This window comes from Rattus rattus, chromosome 6, assembly GCF_011064425.1.
Source record: "Rattus rattus isolate New Zealand chromosome 6, Rrattus_CSIRO_v1, whole genome shotgun sequence".
Taxonomy (NCBI): domain Eukaryota; kingdom Metazoa; phylum Chordata; class Mammalia; order Rodentia; family Muridae; genus Rattus; species Rattus rattus.
In genome coordinates, this window is record NC_046159.1 from 154532251 (window position 1) to 154550091 (window position 17841).

A 17841-nucleotide genomic window follows, 5' to 3' on the forward strand; every position below is an offset into this window, starting at 1 on the left:
CAAACACATACAATAAAAATAAAAAGTGTATCCTTTTTTGATTACTGGATAGGCTATGTGAAGTGAAATATTCAAAAAGGCATTAAACTTTCCATATAAAGGCATAAAGTAGCTTAACAGAAAAGAAAATACATTTCTTTTTTGAAATGAGTGCTATTTTCATATTTTCTTCTAAGCTCTGCTTTACTGAAAATCATCACCTCTGAACAAGTTTTATAGAAAAACACTTGCATCAAAATCTGTCCCGTCACCTTATCAGAAGTTATCTTCACAAAATTCAAGTGCAAGTAACTTCAATTTAACTCTTCAAGTCATGTGTCATAATATTTATAAAATATACTTTGAAATAACCAGTTATTATACAATGCTAAAAATATATGAAGAACTAGTGGGTACTTAAAACAACATAAAATACTTTTGTTTGAACCTAGAAAGACCTGCTCAATCTTTCCACCCTTCTTTGTTAATGGATGCAGACTTGTTGTTTATGTGCCTATGAGGAGGTAAGACGTCTGCACAGATTTCAAGGAAATCAGAGAGAAAGTAAGTTTGCACAGGTTGTCCACAGTATCTAAGACAGCCCTAGAGAGACAAAGCTCTTTGGGTACTCAAGTCCATGAAATCAGCACTTGTATTTCCAGATGTAAAAGTTATAGCACAAGAAAGACAGCTGTGTTTCACAGACAGACAATGCTGGATGAAAAAAGCTTTCTCCTAACACCTAAAGTCATTATTCACTATACTTCTACTTCAGACTTTATCCTACAAGAGTGTATAAAAATAAAGATTAACAAATGGCAAAATAACTTCACACTATAGCTGACAAATGTCTAGAAGACAAACACTGTACTCATAACTCTTACAAACCCAACAAAGCTCTCAGAACCTCTTGATCGAAATACTTAAATGTATGTGTTTCCTCGCTTTTCCTCGCTTTCTTTCTTAATGAGGCAGGGATCTCATGCTATGCAGATTGCCTCTGAACTCTTAACATAAGAGAGGATGAACTTGATTCTCCTGACTCTATTTCTCCAAAGGCGTAGAGGCCAGACGTCCAGTTTGAGGTGCTAGGGAACAAACGCAATGCTTCATGAACGACACCAAAGATTCTAATTGAACTGCATCGTCAGCCTCCCTCGGGACTATGTTTTTAAAACACTGTACATGCATTGTGTGTGGGTAGTGTTTATGTGTATATATATATGCCTGTGTGCGCACATGCATGTATGTGAGTATTTATGTGTATATATATGCCTGTGTGTGCACATGCATGTATGTGAGTAGTGTTATATGTGAATATATGCCTGTGTGTGCACATGCATGTATGTGAGTAGTGTTATATGTGTATGTTTCTGTGTGTGTGCACATACGTGTGTGGGTAGTGTTATGTGTCTGTGTGTATGCATGTGCATGTGTAGAGTGGAGGACAACCTCAGAAGCAGAGAGTCTCCTGCTTCTACTTCTTCAGTACTAGGATTATAAATAAACACCACATCTGGCATTTTAATATGGATTCTCAGGATCAAATGTTAGCCTTGTAACTTCAAAGCAAGCGCTATTCCTAATAGTCATTCATTCCCTACATTTACATGGTGGTTCTCAACCAGAAGCAACTTCATTCAACCATGATGTAAGAATAACTAGGGATATAATTTATGTATTTAGGGTTTTTTTTGGGAGACAAAGAATCACAGTGTATCTCTGACTATCCTAGAACTCACTACATAGACCAGGCTGGCCTTGAACTCAGAGATCTGCCTGCCTCTGCCTCTCAAGTCCTGGCATTAAAGGCATGAGCACTATGGCCAGCTAGAAGACATGTTTGATAGGCATGACTGATAGTTGTGCAGTCAGAGGTGATGATAAAGAGAATGCATAGCACTGGAGAGTCCTTTCTCACAACAGTGAACTGGCACAGCATGTCAGTAATGAGAACTGTATGTAGATACACCACTGTCTCTACAAACAATCCCCAACTGTGGGCAGTCTTTTTGCAGCTCTGACACAGTAGCACTTCTTTGGGTTTTGTAACTGATATTGTCCTGGATAAAGTATAAACTGAAAGTTTTCTCTCAAACTACTGATTTTGGTGATTATTACTCTGGTAGGTTAACTTAAAAAGCCATTTGAGAAGTCTTATAGAACTTTCAACTAAAAAAGCTACATTTACTGAGTATAAATTTTATTTTAATAAAGTTGATTTTAATAATGCATAAGGTCAAACAGAAGTACGTATGAGCATTATAATGACTAGAAAGTAATGGCCTGTGGCATAAAGAAAACACCGTGAGTTAGTCTACATACCCTGAGTCCCAGGTTTTGCTGAAGCAGATGATGAACACAGCAGCGGATCTGAGGAAGGATCCACGAAACCTGTTTTATATGAAAGCTGAGCTGCATCTTCGGACAGATTATCTACACTCAGCTTGTTTTGTCTGCTGGTATCTAGAAGATCTTTTCCAAAAAAAGCTTCCTAAACAAAGATGAACACATAAGAAAATTATTAGTGCTAAATTCTATAAAGCTTATATTATCCTGTCATGTTTCTGACAAGGAAAGGTTTACATTTAACAAAAACTGAAGATAAAAATACACAAAGATCCTATCAATTCTGTATACGCTGTGTTAAACTGAATTTGATAGAGTTCTCAAAAACCAAATTAAACAAATAAAAATAATTATGTTGAATGTGTTTCAAGAAACTGCAAAGATTTCCCCAAAACAAAATTAAACAAATAAAAACACGATTGTGTTGTGTGTGTTTCTAGAAACTGCAAAGTAATTCTATTTTTGAGACTAATCTACAATCAATTTTAAAACTCATGCACAGTGTTGCTGGCTCTTTAGTTCATAGCACAGGCACAGGCAGTTTAATGACTGCTGACAGTATTTGTGAATTACCTACTAAGGATACCACGAGACTCTGACCACTGCTCCAGATCTGCTTACGTCTAGGTGCAGCAACCTCATGGTGAAGTATGCTACAATGGAGGGCTTACACTATGAGTCTGAGAAACTTCAGACCATCCTGAACAGTGGATAAGGCCAGTGCTTCAAGGTGAGTTCTCAGACCTCCTCAGAACAGAGGTCAACAGAGAAAACAAAAAGAGGACCTCAGGACTCCCCTTCATTTGCTTCAACCCAGAAACCCTGAATTTGGATATTTTCTACTGCCTTTCTAGATAAAGGACTCCAGAGAGTATACAGGAACTGGTAACATTTATCATTTACCTGCCACAACCCATAAACAGAAGGTTCGGGTACTTTTTTTCCCAAAACGCTTAAGTAAAAATAGCAGCAACGTCCATAAAGGTAGATGGATAAGACACCCATGCTACAGAAGGAGTGGGGTCATAGGTGGTTGTTGCTCACAGCACTGGAGGTTGAAGCTGGAAGTTGAAACTCAGGCCTCACAAATGTGAGGTAAAATCTATCTCTGCAGTATATACACACACCAAAACGCAGACTTTTAGAAGCACATAAAGAGAACTGGTGAGATAACTCAGCAGATAAAAAAGCATTTGCCACCAAGCATGACAACCTCAATTCAATTCCTGGGGATTACACAGTGGAAGGAGAACTGACTTCTGTAAAGTGTCTTCTGCCTCCACATCTGTGCCGGGGATACACAGGACATGACCAGTCATGGACTTGCACAAGCACACATAAACAAGTATTAAAAAGCATATAGATCCATATTATGAAAGAAAGGTTATGAAGAAGGTTGAAACAAAATGTACAAATGACTTCTGTAAGAATATAAAATAAATTAATTAAACAAAATTCCTGGGGTGAGAAAAAACACATAGGAAATGGTTGGGGCTGGCTTTATGTCAACTTGACACAAGCTACAGTCATTTTGGAAAGAAGGAACCTCAATTGAGAAAATGACCTCCACCACCAAATTGGTCTGGAGAAAAGTCTGTGGTCTATTTCCTTGATTGACTGATGTGGGAGAGCCCAGATCACTAAGAACAGGACCACACAGTGGCACCCAGTAGTCCTGGGTGCTAGAAGGCTGTGGCAGGTTGGACAAGCCATGGAATGTAAGTCAGTAAGTATTGTCCCTTTATGCTTCTGCATCAAGGTTCTTGCCTCCTGAGCAATGGAGTATGACCTGAGAGGTTTAAGCTGAAATAAACCCTTTTCTTCCCAACTTGTTTCTGGTTATGCTGTACAGCAACAAAAACCTAACTAGGACAATGTTAATGGTCCCAACTTTAGAAAGGGCATTGAGGGCTGAAAAGTACTGAAAGTGCTCACTACACTAGAGTGAAAAACCGAAAAAGAATCTCTAAAATCCACCAAGTATCAGCAAAATAGCACATGCCAGCAAGCCCGGTGTTCCTATGGAGGAGAATCCCCATGTACTTATGAGCAACTAATAAGTTACAATAAAGCGGCAGACAAGAAGAAGCTGTATCAACAAGATGCAAGGTGAGGACTAACATCTGAAATGGTCCTCTGAGCTCTCTCTATTGTAATGCCATGGACACAGACACACAGACACACAGATAGACACACACACACACACACACACACACACACAGAGAGAGAGGGGGGGGAGAGGACTGAAGTCTGGCAGAAATCTTGTATCTTTTTAAAATTTTTCAGTTTTAAAATGAAATAAGCTATCCCACTATGAAAATTGTATTTAAAATCTACAAGGCTACAATCTCTAATAATGAAGCATGCTGAAAATTATGAAACATACTGACTATTTGGATAACAATCGCTGGTATAATCTCTTAAGTATAAACTTCCATAACCTGAGACAACCATTCATAAAACTTTAATGACTTAAGGTGACTTTCTTGATAGTTATCTGTAGTATTCAGGTGAACTAGTGAGTTTCTCAGACTTTAGAGTTTATGTGAACAAGAAGCTCTATGTGGTTTTCAACTAGAGTGTGAATGACTTCAAGAATGAACCACAACCACAAGAGTACACACCTAGGCCAGGAGCTCTTACAGACACATGATTCATGCACATATGGTGCATATGTGGGTCTAAGAGACAACTTGTAAAAGTCAGTTTCCTCCTTCCTCACTGTGGTTCCAGGAACCAAACTCAAGTCATTAGAATTAGAAACAAGAGCTTTTACCTGGCTAAGCCATCTCACCAGATTAAGATTCAAAATTTTTAAAAGTCCCTTTAAAACCAGACATGTTGGCTCTTGACTGTTAATTCTACCACTACAGAGTTAAATAGAAATAAGAAGATAAGCAATTCAAGATCAAACTCGACTGCATATCAATCAAGAGATCCACCCAGGCTACATTAAAACTATCTTTAAAAATAAACAAAATACAAAAACTAATTAAACAAAACCAACACACACACACACACACACACACACACACACACACACACACACACACACACACACACACACAGACACAGAAAAACCCATAAACAGAAATGCAGAGAAGGAAAGAAAAGAATACCAAGATAGAGTATATTTAAATGCTCTTCTGCAAGCAACTCGCTTCCAAATTTTGATAGTCAGCTAAAGGAGCTTCTTCAATATGGAAGTAACAAAAAGATCCACAGAAGGAGTAGACCATCTCCCCAGTAAATCCCAAAAAAGAATGTCATGAAAAGAGGAAAGGGCGCCAAGTGTGCATTCTATCCTGGTTATTACAAATCTAAGGAACCCAGTTCATTGATGTGTCACATGTTTCTATTAGAAAGCTAACATGGGGCTGGAAATGGAGAGATGGATCGGTGGTTAAAAAGCACTTGTTCTTCCAAAGAGTTAGCAATAATATGGGGGCTCTCAACTCTATCTAGTTCCAGGGAATTCAATGCCCTCTTCTGCTCTGTGGCACCAACAATGATGTGGTACATAGACATAGTTAGAGGCAAAACACCCATAAACATGAAATAAAAAAAAAGATTAGCATTTCACTTTATCTTGTTAAAAACACACAATTAGGCTGCTTTTGTTATTGTTAAATTGTCAGGAAACTTTGAAAGGCAGGTTTAGTAGTTAGGGATGTACTTCAGTGTATGCCAAGATGCATGAAACCAAGGGTTTCCAAGATCAGCAAGGTTATAAGAAACTCTACCTGTATGAATGAATGAGGGGAAGAGTTTTATAATAGAGGATTACTTTATCCATTTAAAAATCAGATTAGCAGAATATATATATTATTTATATGACCAACAGAATTTAAAAAAAAAAAAAAAAAGTCAAGAGCCAGGTGCACGCCTTTAATCTCATCACTCAGAGGACAAAGGCAGACAGATCTCTGTGAACTCAATGGGCAGCGAATTTTTACCCCAACAAGCATAGCCTAAATAGTAAGCTGCAAGTGAGCCAAGGATTCATAGTGAGACCCTGGAGAGAGGGATGGGGGGAGAGCAGATACAAGTCGATTCCTGAGGCTCATGGCAAACCAGAGAGGCCAAAATGGTGAGTGTTGAGACTCTATGGCAGAGAGGGAGATGGTGTGCTGTGTGAGATGGTACAGCAGCTACATAAGCCTGACAGCCAGACTCCACAGCCAGAATTCCCAAAGCTGTTATCTGACATAATGCTTACATCATAGTAGACACCCACCTACACAACAACGATAATAAAGAAATAAAAGGAGGAGGAGAGCAGATGCGAGCTTCCAAACACACATGCTTGCTTGCTTACCTCTGACAGACCTAAGGCTGCGCTCCATGACTAGCATGCAGTCAGGAGTCTAGGGACTCAGTAGCTAAAGTGCCTGCTGCATAAACATGAAGATCTAAGTGCAACCCTTAGACTCCATGTTAAAGAAAACGTAAGTACAAAAGCACACTATACTGGGGGGGGCGGAGGGGGAACGACAAACTTTATAAAGGCTGGACACAGTGCACTGAAATATAACTACCTGTGTTTGCAAGGCTCTGGCATGCTAATCCCTGGGACCACATGTGTACACACACATATACACATATCCCGTCATAAGAAAAAAAAATCAAAGCACAGAAAAAAACAAATATTCATTCTTTGATAGAGCCTAGTAAATGACATTTATGGGAATCAGTAAAAAATTACACAGAATGAGTAGAATGTTAACAAAAACAAGCATTTAAAGAAAAAATAATACATTTCCTAAATTTGCACTTCATATAATAAAATATAAAGCAAAATATTACTTGTAAATAAGCAGGAAAAGTTTCTTCAAGCTTATTTTTCCTTTTTCGGTATCTCTTCTTTATTTTCTCAGTGCTCTCAGCAACAGAGACAGGCTCATCTACCAGAGTATCTGGGAACTGCTCCCTCCAGCCTGAAATGAGAGCCATGTTATAAATATGTGGCGCTTACTTTCCAGAAAAATACAGTAACTTCATAGCCTACCAGCATGCATAGTTATGTGTAAACAAATAAGCTTTTATACCATGCAAAGATCTTAAAGGACATTTCTTTTTAAACATCTTGAAAACTATATTTCTTACCTATTTAGTATGAGCACGGTCCCTATTCTATTTGGGTGGCGTGAGGGCTGGGTGGTGAGGAGTCTCATTATGTAGCCCAGGCTGACCTGGGACTCAGTCATAGACCTGTCTGGCCTTGAACTCAAAGATCTACTTCCCTTTGCCTTCCAAGTGCTGGGATTAAAAATGTATTCCAACAGGCCTGGCTCCAATTGTTTCTAAATAACTAGCATTTCCATGCAAAGTAAAAACATGACTTGTTAAACAGTACATTTACCAATTTCATGGGATGAAAACACCAGATATTGAGAACTATGAAAAACTCAATAGATCCACTGCCCAGGACAAATGGCAGTAGATATACATCATGGAATTTGTTCTTCAGATTTTCTACCAAACATCAAATACATCCCGAGAATTCAAAAATCAAACCGGAACACTGCTGAGAGTTGCAATAGAACAAAACAGAAACACCCCTGTATTTGTATAACATAGGAAGTTGAACTGTGTGAAGATTGGGGTTTTAGCTTAAGTCGCTCTAGGAAAGTAGGACTCAGCCTGAAAGTAACAGCTGCAGATTTCTAAAAGAAATCACCTTCAATTAAGAAATCTAAAAGAGGGTTGGGGATTTAGCTCAGTGGTAGAGCGCTTGCCTAGGAAGCGCAAGGCCCTGGGTTCGGTCCCCAGCTCCGGGGGGAAAAAAAAAAGAAATCTAAAAGAGATCACCTTCAATTAAGAAATCTAAAAGAAATCACCTTCAAATAAGCTCATTAAATTTCTAAATAACCATACACACACACACCTCACCAAACATCATGGACTCATACCTGTTAAAGCAGGAGCCCAAACACATCTTTACTTCATTAAAGGGGGAAAAAAATCTAAACAGAAAATAAGGCCGTCCCCAAAAGGACCTTCTGGAGGAGAAATAATTAAATAAGCAAATGATGTGTGCCTTCCAACTAGTAGATGATTAAATAATAAAGCGGATGCCAGAGTGGGCAAAGGCTTAAAAAATTTCTATTCCAACCCAACTACACGAAGAAATAAAAGATAACTGAACACAAGAAGTCTAATATGAATATAAAATAATTAAACATCAAAAACATAACAGATGGGTAAGAAACAATATTTGAAATAAAAAAATTCAACAAATGAATTTGCTTTAGTTTTACTAGACATAAATGAAAATACTGAAATAAAAAACAAGTCTAAGACTTTTTCTAAATATTAAAAACAGAAAAATTCTTTAATTATGCATTCCTAAATCCATATTAGGTCAAATCCAAAGTTTTCCTAAATATAAAAGGTAGTTTGAGCACATTAAGGTTTCAAAAAAAAATTGCAAAGGAAGAGTGTTTTGAAGGCTTGCTATGTTCTGAGGCTAAAGACTTTTGAAGGCATGGGTCTTACACACGCTGGAGGACTTCGTAGTTCTGGTTTTTCAAGACAGGCTTCGTCTTCTTCTATGTAGCTGTGACTGTCCTAAAACTCCCTCCATAAACCAGGCTGGCCTTGAACTCAGAAATCCACCTGTGTCTGCCTCCTGAGAGGCAGAATTAAAGGCCTTGCTTTCTTAAGCAAGGGTAACAAAATCTATCAATGCATTAATAAAATATAATCCTTGTTAAGATTTGTTGGTCAATTAAATAGCCTCTAAGTTGAAATTGTATATTAGGTCACTAAGGCAGGTACAGTGAGGCAGAGTGTTATCTGATACAACTGAATGAGTTGATTCTTTTACTCTTCCAATTCAGCACAGGAAGCATTTAACAGAGGAAGCAGTAAAGCCTTAAAATGTCAAGGTGAGGAGTACAGACCATCACAGAATGTGAGCTTAGCATGGAGCAATGAAAGGAAACGGGGGAATGGCATGTGTGCCCATGAGTGCAGCACTGGGGAGGCCGAGGAAGCCATGGCTCATGCAGCGAAACGGCCACTAGCCTGAACTCTAAGACTAGACCCTATCTCTCTTTCTCCCTCCCACACTCCCTCCCTCCACCCTTCCCTCCCAACAAATGCAAAACAAACAAAAACAAAAACCTCAAAAGACTATAGTATTAGATTGAAGCCACAGTGTTGCATAGCAGTCACATTTCAGCGACTGCTCGTTCCAACAGAGCATTAATCCCAAGGAGTTACACCAAAGAAAATCGGCACATACCATCGTCTCTGCTAGATAACTGCTCAGAAATAGAGCCTGAAGAATCTTTTCTGACCACAGATCTTTTGGCTTTTCCTTGTCCTGTCCGACTTCTTTGCCGTACCATAAATCCACCAATACCTACATAAAACAGGAAGTGCACAAAGTGACAAATAATTCTAGAATTCTATAGTACAAAGAATAACTTTTGTCTTTAACAGCTAAATTGGCTCAAAATTCAGTTGTTTGTTTAATATAATTAATAATCTCTTTTCTTGCATATGTGTGAGTATATGATATGCATGCCTGCGTCTTTGTGCAAGGGCATACGTGCATATACATGGGGTGTGTGTGTGTGTGTGTGTGTGTGTGTGTGTGTGTGTGTGTGTGTGTGTCTGTCTGTCTGTCTGTCTGTCTGTCTGTCTCTGTGTCTATGTTCATGTTCGGGGCGAGGGGGGGGGGGCGCAGAGGCCAGAAGCTCACACGCTCACACTGGATCTTCTCCTTGATCTCACTATCTTATACAGCACAGTGGAGTATTTCACTTTAACCCAGAGAATTCAAATTGATATCAGGAATATTAAGTTCCTCTAAAAATTTCCATGTCATTTTTATTTATGTGTATGTGTGTGCTTATGTACATTTATGTGAGTTATAACAGGAACCGTTGTCTCTGACTCCTGAATAAATGGATTATAGTACTTGGTGGCCCACCAAGGTTTTACATGGGCACTGAGAACCCAAACTTTGCTTAGTCCTGTGCTTCCATGGCAAGTGCTTTACCTGCTGAGCAATCCCTTCAGTCTTAAATCTGCATTTTTGAGGAGGTTGTAAGTAAAAATGATCACTTACATCAAACATGAACTAACTACAACTTGCCAGTATGCAGAAAGAAGTACTTGCATTTCCTGTTCTAGACAAGATCAAAATAAATACTAAATAAAAAATAGAGCTTGAATATTAAGGAACTGATGCATCTGTTTCCCCTTCCATAATCATTGTTATACTTCCTGAGAACAGCACAACAGACCAGTGTGCGTGCAGGTGAAAAGTGAACTGAAATATGCTGACCCTCATTGATCCATGACTTCAGGGGTCCTGCCTAGGTTTCCCATGTACGAAAGGCAAGAAGTCACATGACACATGAAGCTCTGTAGCTAGAAACACAGGATTCTAACAACTCAACGTTATTTACTCTTCAGTCTTGTGGTTCATTTCTCCGTCCAACAGGTAAATACATAGCACTTCTCCACATCCTAAGTCTAAGCAAAGTACGACTTCAACAGTGCACAGCGCTAAAATCCCATCAGCTTTTGTCATGATCTTCTTGTCCAGTAAAAGTGCTTTCTCTTGCCCCCAAATAAATGGATGTGGATGTCACCCACATGTGACAGATAAAGCAGTTTAGACAGATGATGTTCTAAAATAAATATACTCTATCTAAAAACATAAGAATACTTGGAATCACAATAACTAAAAAGACATGAAATCACTTGCTAGGATAGATGTGGCCCATGCATAAGGAAGGTGCCACTGAAAGGCCTGACAGAGAGTGCATTAATCTAATGCTTCAGGGCTGAAAACAGACATTAACAAATGGCCTCAAACTTCTGATGAGACATCTCAATATCTTTTTTTTAAAGTAATGAAAAACCAAAACAGCTCTTTTCCCCCTGCCAATGAAATACATTGGAGAAGAAAGACTTAGAGGTAGAGAGATTGGTCAGGGGTTAAAAACCTTACTATTCTTGGAGAGGACTTGGGTTTGGTTCCCAGCACCTACACTGCATTTTACAATTCTTTCTAACTCCGGTTTTGGAATCTCTGGTACCCTCTTAGATTCCCTGGATTCCCAGATTTATATGGTGCACATAGCTCATGTAAGCTCACACACATGCAAATTAATAAAAATGAACTAAAAATAATTGAGAAGTTAATGGTATCAACTGCACTACAAATTCAATAAGGCAGAAGAACCTTGTTTGTTCACCTTTGAGTCTACATAATTACTGAAATAAAAATATAAAACTACTCAAGAATGAATGCTTAAAAGAGAATTGATAAAGAGAAGTACTTATGTTCAATTTTTAATGTGACTGATGAAGAAAATACATGAACTGCTTTAAAAGCTGAACATAAATAAAAAAACAACTAAGTAACATGTTTAATAAATGGTTAACATCTGGGATAATGATTTATTATTGTGATATTTTCAATATAAAGGATCCATCAGTTCCATGTAGGATGCTAAACATAGTCCCAATTATAAGTCATCATTATTGTTGATGCAATTGCTATTATTGGTAAATTAGCTGAGTTTTGTTATACTGAAATATCTACCTCCAGGCCTAGAGAGAGATGCTCAGCAACTAAGAACCCTGGCTGCTCTTCCGAAGGACCGTGACAATTCCCAGCACCCACATGGTGGCTCACAACTATTTTTAACTATATTTCCAGGGTACCTGACAACTTTTTATGGCCTCTGTGAACACTAGGCAAAGCAAAACACCAATATACATTTCAGTGGCAGGAGGAAGAGAAGGAGGGAAGGAGGGAGGGAGGGAGGGAGGGAGGGAGGGAGGAGGGAGGGAGGGAGGGAGGGAGGGGGAGGGAGAGTAGTTGATGAACTCTATACCAGGTCTATATGGTTTTCTTTTCCTCTTCTTTATGCCATCTGTTCCTTCTATTCCCTTAGTTTCATCATCTCCAGCTTCCCGCTCAGGACTAGATTCAGATTTCCCATCACAATCCATAAGTTCTCCTTCTAGAGAATATAAATATATAGATGAAACTGTATATTCTATCAAACACAGAAAACTTAAACTACAAAAATGAAAGCAAAGTAAAATGTCACCAAGCCATTCTAACTGTCAACACCTAGAGCGGCTGAGAAGTAAAGAGAAAATGGTGGGTGCCCAAAGGAGGGGTGGGGATCGTGCTGTATGTGTTGTGTTCCTAGGGAGTGTGACATAATTTTTTTTTTAAAAAAAAAAGAAGCAGACCCATGGTGGTGACCCATGCCTTTGATCCCAGGCAGAGGCAGGCAAATCTCTGAGTTCAAAGCCAGCACTACAGAACTACTTCCTGGGCTGCCAGGGCTACAGAGAGAAACCCAGGTGGGGGGAGGTAAAGAAAGAGGAAAAAAAGAGCACAAAAGAATACCCATCAGTCTTTGTGTTTAACATCAAGAATTAAGAGCCAGGATTTATCTAGTTTGTCTACTGATAAGAGTTCAAATTTTGTCATACAGTATGCATTTAAAAAATACCTCCAAATGATAAAATATGATTGGAAAATGATTATGGTTTTATTTCTCAGTCAAATGAAAATAATCACTCCAACATAAAAACATCAAATGTAATTATCTTGGAAATAAACAAAGATAATTTGTGTTATATTTAATGTTGCTATTAAAATTCTTGGTTATTTCACGATTTCAGATAGAAAAGTCTATTCTGTTCTGATCAAGAAAATATTTATAAATTACCAATTTACAAAGTTTAGAGGAGGGCTTATGCTGAAAAATAAGCAAGTAAATCGCTCTGAATGACCTTTCTCATAAACTTCAGAAACATAATGCTCTTAGAGACTTCAAAGACAAAGTAATCCCATACAAGGAAACATGCACCCACATCTAAGGACATGTTTCAGAGAAGTATCCCACAGCAGCTACTGTAAGCAATGTGACAAACCCTTAACAAACATGTGCCACCAGGAGTTATCTCATACACTGACCCTTGCATGTGTGTCCAAGGAAAATTAAGAAGCTTTACCTCGACTATCGTCCATTTCTCCATCTCTTGAGTGTTCTGACTGGATATCTGGAGGGGTCTGAAGGACAGCCACACTATTCTGATTTATAATCTTCAATTTCAGTTTTGGTTTTGTGCGTTTTCTCCTGGGAGCTGTGACTGTGAGGCTCTGTAGCTGACTCATCCCTGACTCGGTCAGACACACACCGTCCTGGGTGTAGGTCTTAGGTGGGTCTAAGATTACAAACCCAAGGACATACATTGAAGCTTTCATTTTAACCTGAGTGATAAGTTTATTAATATTCTAAAATCTACATGGCAAAAAGATACAATTATAGATCTACTCAGCAATTACCCACAAAATGCACAAACTGAAGATGTTCAGTAACAATGAAAACACTGATAACTTTTTAGGACTACAGGCAGAATGTATGCTAACAAAGAAAGGGGGTGGGCTCTCTGAAAGACCCCCGGCTTCCATGACTTATGGTTACTTATGGTAGGAAGAAGACCCCTGGCTTCCATGACTTATGGTTACTTATGGTAGGAAGAAGATCCCCGGCTTCCATGACTTATGGTTACTTATGGTAGGAAGAAGATCCCCGGCTTCCATGACTTATGGTTACTTATGGTAGGAAGAAGACCCTAGAGCTACAGGTGCTACCAACCACTCACGTAATAAGGTTTCTCTAGTGAAGACCAAAATTTAAGAGAAACAAATGTACTTCAGAAGCCCATTTGCAAAACCAGTATCACTGTGACCACCTACTAAAAGTGGCAGACACTGTAAAAACCTGCACCCTTAAGTACAATGATGTACATGTATTCAAACCCATGATGTATGCTAGCTTAAAATACTAGTAAGATATTTATCAACCTTTAAATGTGAAAACTTGTTTATAAAAACAATTTCAATATAATCCAAATGTTTTATATCAGAAATATTTTCAAAATATAATACTGGTTAAAGGATAAATCTATCATAAAAATGCCATCTTACCATTCCAAGTTATGAACAAAACAAAATTGCAAGATATTAATTAATACTAAATGGGTTCTTACATTACCAATCTCTCTTTATCTCCTTACTGACAACTAAGCAAACACAATACCAGCTGAAGCAAAGGCAAGCATGATACTAACACTTAATCCAAAGAGCTATTACACTGATTATTTTTGGAAATTTATAGGAATACTATTTCATCAAAATGGGATAATATGAGCATATCATACATTAATTCTTGAAACTAACATCAGACAATTCACTTAATTTCATTTAAGCATCGAGTCAGTTATTTAAGAATTAAATATTTGTGTTTTCAATTTTACCTAGCTCTTTTACGTTTGTGACGATCTGTGCCACAAGAGAAGAGCCGCAGCAGTCTGAGGAAGGCACTGAACAGAAAAAGAACCAATCAGGAAATGTCTGAGAAAAAGAGACTTACACAGGATTAAAATTTCAGTGGCTATACACATATCATTCAACAAGTGTGTGAATACTATAAGATATTAATTCTTGGGGGGGGGAGCTTGTATATGCCAATCAAATACTATACCCATGTCCTCCATCCCAATCCCAAAGGCAGCTTTTAGTTTTTCAAAGGCATTATTTCATGAATTAATTTTCAACTGAGTTTTAAGACAAGGTCTCACTATGTAGCTGGGCCTGGCCTGGTATACACCATGTAATACAAAGTAGTCAGCCTCAAAATCCTGCAGCCTCAACCTCTCCAAGCGCTGAAATTACTGGTGCCCACTATTATGCTTAGCTTCCAAAACAAGAACAAAACAAGGAGCATAGAGAAGAAAACCACAGAGACTGAATGGGGGATTTCTGGGTATAATAATCCAAGAGGTTAAGCCTTGAGAGCAAATTTATTTTACATCTAATTTGCATATGCTCACTTTTTCAATATACAACATCTTAATAAAGTTTGCATAGGAAGTATATTAAGTACAAAACAATTTCTATTTCTCAAGTCAAGGAGCTGCAGAGCAGCATGACCTCATGGCCTATGTTACTCTCTTACCATTTGACACAGGCATATAGGGTCTGCACATGCTACAGTCAAAACCAATGTCTGCTACATTTTCCACTTCCTCCTCAGTATTTAAGTTTTGACAAACTGCATGCATCCACCTAAAAAAAACAAAACACGTTTACACATTTAAAAGAAGTGAGCATGCTAGAAACTGAACTCTTTTTAAAATCACAACAGGAGTTGACAGTCCGCAAACCTAAAGCCCTAAGTCTCAAATGTCCCCCTTCTCCCAAAACTATGACTATTAACCCACAAGATCCTTCCTTGTTCTGAGAGATTAAGAAAAAGGAATGAGAATAAACACTAAGTAAGGAGAAAGCACAAGCATGCTGTTAGGAGGACAATATCCAATAGTGATCAAAAGCTGAAAGACGAAGATAGCAATGAAGCAAGTCAGGTCAGGCAAGAATATAGAAGACCACAGATGGCGTTGTGTGTATGTAAGTGGGCCACCTTGCTGCATCTAACTAGGAACCGATACGCTGCATGTCAAGTAAAGAGGACCTTACTTTAGAGAAATGTGTCGCTAGTGCTACAGAAACTACCTTATTCAGAAACAAAACTGTACCACCAAAGAATTAAAGCTAACACTGTACATTCAGTGCTAAACTGCTAACAGTACAGAAAAAACAAAGGAAGCAGTCTGCATTTTGAAGGTACACATACTAGTTAGGAACATCGGAATCTGGACTTTTAGAGGGGAAATGGTGAGGAAAAAGAAGAGTGTATGTAGAGAGAGCATTTTTAGAATCTACCAAAAGATTCAGAAATTCTCACATGAAAATGCATATATGCAAATACTAACTGTGCACCTAATTTTAAGAAACTGATAAACCATCAAAAGACCCTCCCTTCCCCCGTTGAAAACCTGAAGGGTCTAAAATTGAAATTTTTAAAGTAGTAAAGTAGTCTGGAAGCTTCTAATGGACTAAAAATCTAGAAAGCAAAGTTTTGTTTCCTACATTTATGATCAAGGAAAATACTTTTCTAAGTTCTTTTACTACATTTGAGAAAAAAGCTAAAGATTCAGGGCCCAGTACCTATCACACTGTCTACACTGAAGAATGAGGTCCTCTTCTCTGTAGTTCCGACAGCAGACTGGGCAGGAGGACAGGCTGGCACACGGAGCACACTGTGTGTAATTGTTTTGCCATTCACATCTCAAGCCTGCAGATGTTGCTCCACAGTGTCTGCACCAAACACACCTGAAATCCAAAGCCCCCACAAAAGTATCAAGTTTATTTTCATGTTAATGTGTAAAAATTAGAGAAGCAACAATAGCAGAATGAGAGCAGAAGTTCAGAATTTGAAAGACTGACAAAGTAACATGAGAGCTAGGGTACCATTTGCATTTCCAGCCTCCTTTGGGAACTGTCTGCAATGGAGGGTCTAGGCAGTAGGTATGATAGCTTATGTCACAGTCATCACACAGCAAGAGTCTTCCAGGGTCAGTTGCCTTCCCACAGGCCTCACACACAGTGCACTCAAGACATCTCCAACCTTTGCTAAGAACCACTTTAGTGATCTGGAAAAAGAAAATGAAATCCATGTGATTGCTTTATGTATTGAACTTAGAAATCACTTTTGTTTTACTAGGACACTGCATGAATTACCCTGTGTTTATATACACACATGAAGAAAAGGAGCAGGTAAACATTACTATGCTCAAATACTCACTGGGACAGGCTCATCTGCATACATTTAGGAGCCCACCTGATCAACAACACAAGCATTGAAAGTGCTTCACATTATAGATGGTTGTGAACCATTTGTGGTTGCTGGGAATTGAACTCAGGACCTCTAGAAGAGCAGTCAGTGCTCTTAACCACTGAGCCATCTCTCCAACCCCCACTTTATATTCTTAATATATAACTTCAATTAGTTTAGATGAAAATAGAAATTGTTGGTTAAGTTAAAAGAAATCCACAGAAGTTCTTGCTGATGTCTCTAAATCTTAATTTTCCTCCAAAAAACTGCTACCATAGTAGTCAAGAGAGATGGTTATATTAAAAATCACTGAGTTCATAAGAGTTTACTAATCACATCTTGAAGGGAATCATATCTGATATGCTTCAATAGGTTTCCGGAGTCAAATCTCAACACATTTTGAATATGAGGACACAGTGAAGAAATAATTTATTTTATGCATGTATGACTTTTTTAAAACTAGCGTTAAATAAATTTAGGATTTAAATGTTTTCATTTTGTATTGAAAATAGTACTTGCTTTGTTTTTTAGATGTAAGGAGAAAATGCTTGTGAGGAAGAGATGAGGAATCTAAATGTAGGCTAGACATGGACAGTCATACAAATTTATGACTACAGCCACTGGCTGTTCTGTGGTCAAGGAAGAACAGAGGAAGTAAACTGACAACCTCTGAGTGAACAGTCATGGGATAAATTGTTCTAAGAGTAAATATCTACATTTTAATGCCTTTTCAATACAATGCCAGGATACATTGCATAAATCAAGACCACAGATTTTTAGGAAC

At 38.2% G+C, this 17841-nt stretch overlaps 1 protein-coding gene across 1 annotated transcript in view; it reads right to left on the reverse strand.

Annotated features, from left to right (window-relative positions):
- The window catches only part of LOC116904494 (histone-lysine N-methyltransferase 2C), a 162713-nt gene that overhangs the window by 61989 nt on the left and 82883 nt on the right, over positions 1-17841 (reverse strand). The window contains exons 18-26 of the mRNA XM_032907291.1: positions 16694-16875; positions 16391-16555; positions 15339-15448; positions 14638-14703; positions 13330-13542; positions 12192-12320; positions 9578-9697; positions 7135-7265; positions 2305-2473 (exon numbers count right to left, since the gene is read on the reverse strand). Of these exons, the coding sequence (XP_032763182.1) occupies positions 2305-2473; positions 7135-7265; positions 9578-9697; positions 12192-12320; positions 13330-13542; positions 14638-14703; positions 15339-15448; positions 16391-16555; positions 16694-16875 (1285 nt within the window). The remainder of the gene's footprint in view (positions 1-2304; positions 2474-7134; positions 7266-9577; positions 9698-12191; positions 12321-13329; positions 13543-14637; positions 14704-15338; positions 15449-16390; positions 16556-16693; positions 16876-17841) is intronic.